The sequence below is a fragment of the Paramisgurnus dabryanus genome, chromosome 12 (genome assembly GCF_030506205.2).
Source record: "Paramisgurnus dabryanus chromosome 12, PD_genome_1.1, whole genome shotgun sequence".
NCBI classification, from domain to species: Eukaryota; Metazoa; Chordata; class Actinopteri; order Cypriniformes; family Cobitidae; genus Paramisgurnus; species Paramisgurnus dabryanus.
The window spans coordinates 358,205-369,323 of NC_133348.1; the positions used below are offsets into that span (position 1 = coordinate 358,205).

The 11,119-nt window shown below is 40.5% G+C and overlaps 1 protein-coding gene across 1 annotated transcript; it reads left to right on the forward strand.

Moving 5' to 3' along the window:
• Window positions 1-3,772: 3,772 nt before the first annotated feature.
• Window positions 3,773-9,552, forward strand: mep1a.1 (meprin A, alpha (PABA peptide hydrolase), tandem duplicate 1). The gene is made up of 14 exons (XM_065268276.2): window positions 3,773-3,841; window positions 3,984-4,008; window positions 4,102-4,143; window positions 4,300-4,340; window positions 4,539-4,614; window positions 4,805-4,922; window positions 5,046-5,221; window positions 5,316-5,537; window positions 5,691-5,837; window positions 5,909-6,124; window positions 8,163-8,624; window positions 8,880-9,053; window positions 9,134-9,187; window positions 9,338-9,552. The coding sequence occupies exons 1-13, from the start codon at window positions 3,788-3,790 to the stop codon at window positions 9,181-9,183; spliced, it is 1,803 nt and encodes a 600-aa protein (XP_065124348.1). The 5' UTR covers window positions 3,773-3,787; the 3' UTR covers window positions 9,184-9,187; window positions 9,338-9,552.
• Window positions 9,553-11,119: the final 1,567 nt, after the last annotated feature.

The following is an 11,119-nucleotide window of genomic DNA, read 5'->3' on the forward strand; positions in this document are numbered from 1 at the left end:
TCTGCGAAACTGGACCCTCAAACTCTGTCTCACGGGGCCCTCTTTCATCCCCAGGAGGAATTGGTCGCGCAGCAAAGTCTCGCCATCTCCCAATCCATGGTCGCGGCGGGCCTGTAGCCGGGTGAACTGCTCTCGCAGTCTCAGGGCAAAAGCTCTAATGGGTTGTCGGGGGCCTTGTTTACTATTGAAGAATTGGGAACGGAGGACAGCTACGGGGGTGTGGTCACCATATTGCTCGGTAAGGAACTGAAATATAGTTTGGGCACTGGCTCGGACAGCTTCAGGGGCGGCCTGTACTTCTCGCCGCGCTTCTCCCTCTAGGGAGTTTAACACGAACTGGAGCCGCTGGGCTACACTAAGGCTTTGCAGGTCGGCTAAATACTCCAACTGGGCCTTCCATTCCGTTAGTCGTATTCCCGACTCTATCCCTCCATACTTTTGGACCCAAGGGCTGCCCATAAAGACAGGCACCGCACGGGGTTGGGCTGCGGGCCCCGCGTTGTCGGTCATTGGGCTAGTCTGGTTACTCAACTCGAGGTGGGGCCCTGCCGACTACGCCAAAATCTGTCACAAGCCAGGGGCTGGCTGCTAGTGGTTAAGCCACGCCCCTTCTCAATTCCCACCTCGAGGAGGTCCCCAAAACCAACCCAATGACCAAACAACAACGAGGAACAGGTAAGTATAAAAAAATATTCTTTATTTGTTTAAATATTTAAAAGATACTGGGGATTTGGGGAAAGGGGAATTAAAAACTAATTGCCCGAATCTGTCCTCCAGGGGGCCACGAGCAAGCGAGTGACAGGGGGGTGGGGGTTGCGTCGGGGAACGGGCTCCCGCCTCTGGTTCCCTCTGCCCGTGGCGCGCTCCTCTTCCTTCCTGGAGGCAGAATAAATCAAATCAGTGTTGGTATAGACTTTTTCTTATCCGTGTACCTGTAGCTAGCTCGAGGCGGTTCACCGCCTATCTCACACAGCTCCTTGCTTGTCGACTCACTCTCCTTCCCTGTTCTCTCTTTCTCCACAGACGACCGCCGGGACACGGGGACACGATGGATCGACCTCCGAGGGTTCTCTCACCTCTTCACCGACTGCGGCTCTTGGTAAGTATGGGTTTTCCTTCCTTACCGTTCCTTTACACTCACACGGGTTCTCTCTACTCCTCCACAGATAACTACTGGGGACACAAAGGCACTGTGAATCGGTTTCCAATGGTTTCTCTCACCTCGTCGCTGACTACAGCTTCTGGTGCGTTGGGCTTTCCTGAACGGCTTAATATCTCAGCGGTCATGCTGACTCTGTCTCTCCCTCTCCACAGAGGACTCTGCGCTGACTACAGCTTTGGGTAGGTATGGCTCTCTCTTCACAGTTCGGTATCTCAGCATTCACGCTGGCTCTTCCTCTCTCTCTCCACAGATGACTGCTGGGACACAAAGGCACAATGAATCGGCTTCCAATGTTTCTCTCACCTCTGCGCTGACTACAGCTTTGGGTAGGTATGGCTCTCTCTTCACAATTCGATATCTCAGCGTTCACGCTGGCTCTTTCTCTCTCTCTCTCCACAGATGACTGCTGGGACACAAAGGCACAATGAATCGGTTTCCAATGGTTCCCTCACCTCGGCGCTGACTACAGCTATGGGTAGGTATGGCTCTCTTCACAGTTCAGTATCTCAGTGCTCACGCTGGCTCTCTCTCTCTCTCGCCACAGATGACTGCTGGGACACAAAGGCACAATGAATCGGGTTCCAATGGTTCTCTCACCTCTGCGCTGACTACAGCTTTGGGTAGGTATGGCTCTCTTCACAGTTCAGTATCTCAGTGCTCACGCTGGCTCTCTCTCTCTCTCTCCACAGATGACTGCTGGGACACAAAGGCACAATGAATCGGGTTCCAATGGTTCTCTCACCTCTGCGCTGACTACAGCTTTGGGTAGGTATGGCTCTCTTCACAGTTCAGTATCTCAGTGCTCACGCTGGCTCTCTCTCTCTCTCTCCACAGATGACTGCTGGTACACAAAGGCACAATGAATCGGGTTCCAATGGTTCTCTCACCTCTGCGCTGACTACAGCTTTGGGTAGGTATGGCTCTCTTCACAGTTCAGTATCTCAGTGCTCACGCTGGCTCTCTCTCTCTCTCTCTCCAGATGACTGCTGGCTACCGCTTCGAGGTAGGTATGGCTCTCTGCACAGCTCTCACAACACACTCCTCTTCCCTGTTGATTTGGCAGTTTTAACAGGTCATATATTACTTTAACAGGGTGGCGGACTTACGGTAACTGGCTGCGCGATGCGTCAGCTAGACAGTGGTTTCCTATGTGACGCCGGGGGCCAAAACCCTCTCGGCGAGCTCGTTGGTCTACAGAGGGGCGAGAACGTCACGCCGGCACACCGGGTCGAGCGCTGCCCTTTCCTCGAGACCCGTTGGTCAATCGAAAACTGGACCGGGGCGCCCTTTCGTCGAGACCTCGGGGCGGCGGATCTCCTTCGCCTCCAACTCTGTGATGATAAAAGGACACAGGTAAGGTAGCAATATTATAGGCAATACTCACACACCGTCAATAGCACAGTTCTTCACCGCCACTCCTAAACTCAAGTCCGCCGAGCGTTTGGCTGGGAAAATACTTCGAGACGCCACTCCGTGATTTTAAGACTGAAACACACTCACAGCATATTCATGTACAGGTTCTTACTCTAGAACCGTTCTTCCTCTTCGTCGTCTCAAGAACGAGTGACTGGAGGCGGGGGTACGTCAGACAAGACAACAGCAATCTCACTGCAATACACAGCATTACACAGCACCACTTCAAGTGAAAAATTTCTACATCCAAGACTCACCCACCACGCTCAGTGCTTTACAATAGACGCCCGTCTTTCTTCACCTCACTCTGGACGAAGAATATGGAGATGGTAACTTGGCCTAGAGTTTGTTTTCGTCACTGGAGCTGTTTCAGCACAAAGACCCTTTGGCTCACCCACCGCGCTGGTTCAGGGGTAGGGCCACCCACTCTCTTTTGAAAACACTCAAAGAGATATACAGGTCAAACACATGCACAACACATCCATAAGGAGACTCCGTTACTTACAGCTGCTGTACTTTCTTCGTTTCTTGCATCCAAGGTCAGTATTCGTTTAATTCTTCTACCTATAAGGTCTTCGGTATCTTCATCAATGTAAGTCTATAATCCAAACGGGAGAGAGAGCAATACAGCAATCCAAAATAGCGTACCCGTGAGCCCAACTCAACGCTACGATACACACCACCAACAGGAATAATAAGCACACCAACTGTGGTTTAAACTGCTCTAAAATACTCTCCTGAGTGTTGCCATCGTCCAATCACCCGGCGCTCCTCTTAATGACTCTCAGCTGTATGTAATTCGGCTGATTACAGCGTTCGCGACGCTACCGGATGTCCGGTGTTTTCTCTTACCGGTCCGGGCGGAAACATCCGGGCGGAACCAAACTTTCCCAATTTTTGGTTCCGCCTAAAAGATCGTCACTCCTGTGACATAACCGTCTAGCAATAACCCAGAACCACAAACCGCATAGATATGTTTCTTAAATAAACTGCTTTTTGTACATGAAAAATTCAGCATATTGGGTTGTGTAGAATAAATGCTGCATATCATAAGGTGTATTTACAAACACTGCATTATGGGAGACACGTGTGCCTTGAGTCTTCTCTGATTTGAAGGACGCTGCGCCTATAAACATAGTCAAAGCAAAGGCTAAAGTTCGCTTTATGCCACTTTAAAAGACTGTAACTTCTGTTATCTCACATAATATCAGTATGCTTTTACTGAGGCTTTTCATCTGTACAGTGCTGGCAGTAGCACTTCATGCTGTGAGTGAATGAAGATCAGAATTGAACATTTATATGATCTAAGTGTTCAGTTTTCATCATACAGTACATTTATTTAAATATCTATATTGATGGGCTATTATAAATGCATTGGGATTAACTCTGTTTCTCCCATAACTTTCAGATTCCAGTTTCAACTCGTATTCATGGTAAGTCGCTAATGATTTAAATTTTTATGAGGACTGTAAATAACTTATATTTATCTATCTTAATGTATGTATATAACATTTTCTATTATACAGAGGTTGAGGATGAGCCCGATTTTAACCCATTCATCAACCTTGGTAACAACTTTTTTATATAATGACAAAATTGTAAGACAAAGAGTTGTATCTTAACATTTCTTTAATTTGTTATTAAAGAATTACTATTGGTTTCGGAATAATGTACAAAAAATTGTGGCAAATTCACTAACACATATTTTTTAACCTGTTCTGTAGGTGCAAAAACCAAGCTGATCGAAGGAGACATCGCCATACCTGTACGTACTGTATAGAGCATGTAATAGTCAACATTTGAAGTAGATCAAAAAAGTTAATCAAAGTTGTCCTATGACAAGAATGGGTACACATTTTGGTTTTAGGACTTTTATGAAAGGTTTTCAAATAGTGTATATGTACATATATAATCTTCTTAATGATACTGTTTTTGAGACTTTGAAAACCTTCTTCTCTTACAGTATGGTCGAGTCGGTCTTATTAACACAACATACAGATGGAAGTTCCCTATACCATACATTCTGTCTGACAGCCTGGGTTCGTGATTTTATGATTTCTGTATTTTAATAAAATGTTATGATCCATCCACAAACATATAACCTGGATAAAATAAAAATTAACATTTTCACTTGGCAAATCCTTTCTTACAAAATCAACTACAAAACCAACAAATGCATAAAACATTTTTTTTCTATGGAATAATTTGAATAACCCCTCTTTTACACAGACCTTAATGCAAAAGGTGCCATCCATCAAGCATTTGAAATGTACCGTCTGAAGTCATGTGTTGATTTTAAACCCTATGAGGGAGAGAAAACATACATAAAATTTGAGAAAGGAGATGGGTACGTTTGAAGCCAAATATTGCTGATTTCTGCGACAACTATTATCACCATGTTGACCATCATAAAGCTTTGCTAAATAAACACAGTAAGCAATCAGACAATTCATATAACACTTGCTGGTAGGTGCTGGTCTTATGTTGGAGATCTTCAGAATGGTCAGGTGCTTTCTCTGGGACCAGGCTGCGACCATAAGGCTGTGATTGAACATGAACTACTGCATGCCTTGGGCTTTTATCACATGCAGTCTCGCCAGGACCGAGATGACTATGTGAAGATCTGGCTTGATCAGGTCATTGAAGGTTAGTTGTTTTCAAGGTCTACACATTGACAGATGCCACATTTCTAAACAGCACTGTGCATCAATGTAAATAACACAACGTTCTCTTTTTGCAGGCCTGGAGCATAACTTTAACAAATATGATGACAGTTTTGTCACAGATTTAAATACGCCCTATGATTACGAGTCTATAATGCATTATCGTCCATTCGCTTTCAACAAAGACCCCGCTATTCCCAGCATCACAACCAACATCCCGGAGTTCTTTAAGATCATAGGGCAATACCTGGACTTTAGTGAGATGGATATCGTTCGACTGAATCGAATGTATAACTGCTGTAGGTGCCCTCATTTATTTTTTGCTTTAATTATCAGTAAAATTTATTGCAAGCTATAAATACATTTTTATGTTTTATATGTTTGTTCATAGGATATAATTATGTTTTAAAATGGTTAAAAGATATACATACAGATTTGTGGTGTCTTTTCAGCCTCTAGTCTTACCCTGCTGGACCAGTGCACTTTTGAAAACATGAATATTTGTGGGATGGTACAGAGTTCGACTGATGATGCCGACTGGGTGCATCTTAAGAGTTCTCCAGGATTTGAGGATCATACCATCAGTGGAAAAAGCAGAGGTTAAAAATCTCAAAATATGAATACTTTCCATAATGGCTGCATGCAGTTTGATCATTTTTTTTTTTTTTAGATTTAGGTCACACAATGCACTTTAACACTGCCACTGTAATGGCAAATCAATCTGCTCTTCTTGAGTCTCGCATCCTCTATCCAAAGAGGAAGATGCAATGCCTCCAGTTTTTCTACAAAATGACCGGAAGTACAAAGGACAAGCTGGTAATATGGGCCAAGATGGATGATGGAACAGGAACAGTGCGTAAACTAAAGAAAGTACAGACAATCTGGGGTAATTGTTTTTTTTTTCTTTTTAAGCTACTGGTATACTACAGTACATAAGTCCTCATTGTGCATTGTAACAGGAAATTGTTCATTGACTGTGATTTTATGTAATCTTATTTATGCTTACAAAATAAATTCAATTAAAAAGACCCTAGCTGGCACATAACCGACCCTCAACGTTAAAATATGGTTGAAATAATGTCAGTAGCATGTTTCATATTGATACAACATTGTATCAATGTTGAAATTTGGTTGAAATAATGTCTGTTGATATTTCTGAACATAAAAACAACGGTTAATGCTAAAAACAATATAAATATTGATTTAATTAATCAATGCATATTTCAACGTTAATTTGCCATTGACAGTAAGACCACATGTTGAAAGTGAGACGTTTAAAACAACACGCAATAGCAACGTTAAAAATGCTTGCCGGGACACAAAACGTTTAAGCTTACATTTACATGTATTTATTTAAGCAGACACTTACCATATTTTCCGGACTATAAGTCGCTCCGAAGTATAACTCGCATCAGTCAAAAATGCATTTCGAAGAGGAAAAAATATATATAAGTTGCACTGGACTATACGTCACATTTATTTAGAAAATGATTTCACAAATTCCAAGCCCATGACCAGACATTTAATCTGGAAAGGCAAGTTATTCAACTAAACAATAGCACACACAGCAGGCTGAACAGGTGTCTGTACATGTTAACGTAACATTATCATTTATCCTCCATCGAACATACATGGAAGGCTAAATTTGCTAAATTAACACGACAAGTCAAATCAAGTTCAAAAAGGTCCCGAAGTAATTTCACATCACTGAATCCATTGAATTAGATAAATACAGGAGCAGCATAGAGCGGACTCTCGCAGGTAGACTGTAATGGTTTCTCTTGGTTCATATCAGTGGCGGCTCGTGACTGCTCATCCGACGATGCCCTAATTCAAAATAAGTGTTCAGATTGTCATGAGTGTGGTTCCCTTTTCCAAAATATGTTTCCTGCGTGTCGAGAGATCCTGTGTTCATCACGTGTTTTGTCAAAATAACGTCAAAAACCGTTTATGATAAAAGAGACGCTCACATTCCCAAAATACACGCTAGACACTTCCATAACAGTAAACTCTGATTTCGCATGAGATTATGCAAGTATCTGGCAAATGCAAGCGTCTCTTTTATCATAAACCCTTTAGACGCGTCTGCAGCAGGCACTTATTTTGGCATGACACGTGATGCACACACGATTTCTCAAAGCGCAGAACACATATTTTGAAATTACGAACCACACACATGACAAGCTACATACATGTCGTGACGAACTTCGCATCGTGCGCCCTCAAAAAAAGAAGTCACCAGCCGCCACTGGTTCAAATGAATTAGTTTTGACATAATTCCCACCTGACTAGAAGTCGCAGGACCAGCCAAACCATAAAAAAGTGCGAGTTATAGGCCGGAAAAGAGGGTACGCATTTTGTCTAAAGGTTAAAGGTGACATAGAATGATTGAACGGGGTATTTATCCTTACTCTGTGATGTGACATGTAGACAAAAAATGTTTTGTTTGGGTCTGTAATGCCTTAGAAGCTTCCTAAAAACCTCTCTCAGATAGCTCTATTAGGGTGGGGGATTTTAAACAAGTGGTTTTGAACCTATTTGGCCCCCCCTACTGGCTTAACTTGCAATCTCATTACTGATTGGCTGACTTTGCTGCCACTCAAAAAATGTAGCCAATTATTTTAAAGTGGAGGGGCAGTGAGATGCCTGTGATGTCATAAGCATCAGTTTTTCAGATTGGGCCGTTTTCTGGCTGACATTTCTAAAAGAGGAATTTCTATGAGATTGAGATTTTTAGCATATCTAGCACTTTTTGTATGTTTGTGAATGCGGGTAGACTACCATTATTCAACAAAGACAAGGTAAAAATGGTTTTTCATTCTCTGTCCCCTTTAATTTTTTGTATTTCTGAAAAATACACTAAAACAATTCATCATTTATCAAACAGTGAAAGTTATGATAACTAAAGACCTTCTTTTTCCCAGCCAACGAGGACAAGACATGGAAGATTGCTCACGTTTCTATGGAAATTGGGGTCAAATTTCGCTATGCCTTCCAGGCGGTGAATGGAGAATCCACAAACTCTACAGGAGGCATATTCATCGATGACATCAGCCTGACAGAGACTCGCTGTCCAGCCTCTGTCTGGCGCATCCAAAACTTCTCTAACATCCTGCAGACAGCTGATTATGACACAGTCCTGAACAGCCCTCGTTTCTACAGTCCTGAGGGTTACGGTTATGGCATTCAAGTTCGTCCGTTCTCCAGCTACTCTGACTACACAGGCAACTACACCAGCCTATATTTCCATCTGTTCAGTGGTGAAAATGATGTTGTAATGCAGTGGCCTGCTGTTAATCGCCAGGCCACAATGGTGGTGATGGACCAGGATCCAGATATTAAACTAAGGATGTCTTCTGCCCGTAGCATCACCACTGACTTGGCCAGTATGTTGTGTGTATTATGAACGGTTCTAACGTAAATAAAAAAGACTTATTACAATCTTAAAAATAAAGGTTTCACAAAAGGTGGTTTGTAGTGAAAAAAGTTTTTTTTTTAAATTATAGTAAGTTAAGAAAGAAATGGTTCCTACAGGAACCTTTGAACAAATGGTTCTTAATTGGTTCTTTTATCACATCGGTGTGAAGAACCTTTTGTAGAATCTTACGTTTTATGTTTCTATGTTTTTTTCTTTTCTCTAGTGTCTGAAGGCAAACTACTATGGGACAATCCAAGGAAAGTTGGGACTTATGACAAACAGTGCAGTTGTTATCGAGGGGAGTCAAAGGGATTTAATACTTTCATCAAACACTATGACCTGCACAGACGTAATTACTTGAAAAATGATGACCTCATCATCTTCATAGACTTTGAAGGTGTGTACACATTCAATGATGCTCTCTTGAAGTTAATGTCAAAAGGCTAAATTGTTTGTGTGTTGTTGTTTTTTTTAAAGACTTGACAAGCTTGATAAACAGCGAAGTCCCGGTTGCACCGAAGGTTTGATGATGTAAGAAAGCTTCTTTATTTCATTTAAATACAATCGATTTTCTCTTTATGACACCAATAATTAATTGGTTATTGATGATCAGTCGATTGAAAATTTACATATGCAACATTTGGATGCACTGCATGAGAGAACTGTAACTTTTTCTAACAGGTACAAGTTTTTAAAGTCTCAAGAAAGAAGAAGAAAGAAGAATACAGAGAGTGTTTATTGTGGAGAATGCCATCAAAAACATTTGTTTCCTGTAAAAAAAATTAAGTACTATAATAACCCTCTTTGATATAACTTCTTTCTTTTTATATAACATATAATTTTTAACATTTCTAATAAAGTCTCAAATTAAAACTTTGCCTTACTGTCATTTATAATAAAACTACTGACAAACTAAATAATCAAATACAAAGAAAATTAAAGTATGTTACACATACTCATGTTTGTAATATTACACCTGCATGATAAAAAGTACACTTTATGTTTGAAAACATGATACACTTTAATCTTATCTGTAATCTTTCTGTGATATGATATGAGTGAAACAAATACATGCCCATTGACACTTAAGCTTTATATGCTCTAAAAACTTTGGTTCAAAGTCCCAGAAGATCTAATATCTTTGGGAGAGTTGGCAAACTTAACATAGTTAATTCCAACATGGTTAAAGATTTGTGGTGGTGATATAATCTGTACATACCCCACCCAATGGTCAACAAAGAACCACAGATTTATGGTATGCAGCTGAGTTTTATATATATATGTATCTGGCAGCTTCCTCAAGGGTTGCATGCTGAACATGCTGTCATAGCTTGGAATACAAATGTAGTCAGGGCTCTGAGAAAATTACATTTCTTTTTTTTTCATTTTGATAATTTTTTCTAAAAGTGAAAGTGAAAAAACCTTTTATCCAAAGCAAATTTAAGGTATACATTTGTAAGCATCAGGGAGCGTGTATAAGGTGTTTGTATGCAGAAATTTGATTGTAGAGTATGGATATGCAAAAATCCACGGCAACGTAAAAAAAGTATTATTATCTACACTGTAAAAAAAATCCGTAGAAATTACAATGTTATTGCAGCTGGGTTGCCAGTAATTTACCGTAGATTTAAATGTATGTTATTTACTGGCAAGAGTTTGTTCAAAGTTAAATATATTTTAAATATTAACAAGTCTTTATCTTTACAGAATAAAACTATACTATAACAGCCTCATGCAAAGCATTCTGGGAACCAGAAATCATCATCAACCTTTTTCTGTTTTTTGCTTCAAATTTTGTTTCCCAGAATGATTTGCTTGATGCTGTTTTTTTTACTTTTACTCTGTAAAGACAAAGACTTAATGTTCATTTAACTTTGAACAAAAATGTTGCCAGTAAAAAACATAAATTTAAATCTACGGTAAATTACCGGCAACCCAGCTGCAATTTCTACGGAAATTTTTACAGTGTAATATATAGTATATTTTATAGAATCAGCTATCTATGGCTCTCTTTCAAGGTTTTTTCTCCAAAGGACTTTTTTTCATTTAAAAAAATCATTTTTTTCAACCCCTATAGGGAGTCAGCTGACATTTGCTTGACTTAGAACTGTCTTCTAGAACTCTCTTCTATACATTACATTATTACTACGCTCACTAGTACCGTTTACGTCCATTAACATAAAGCTGATTTGAAACAATTGAACAATTGTAAATAGTGCTATATAAATAAAATTGAACTAAATATAAAAAACTGTCTTTGACATTGGAAAGTGCTTAGCGGCACATCAGCATTTGAGCAGACATACATACTTTTGCTTGTCCGATGCTGCAGGTTATTGGAAAGCCATTCTTGCTGCTTGAAAAAGATTTAAACATTGACATAAACATATGCTGTTTTATACTGTATGTCAATGACATAGGCAATGTTTAAAAGTGAAAATCTGAAACCATCTCCACACAATT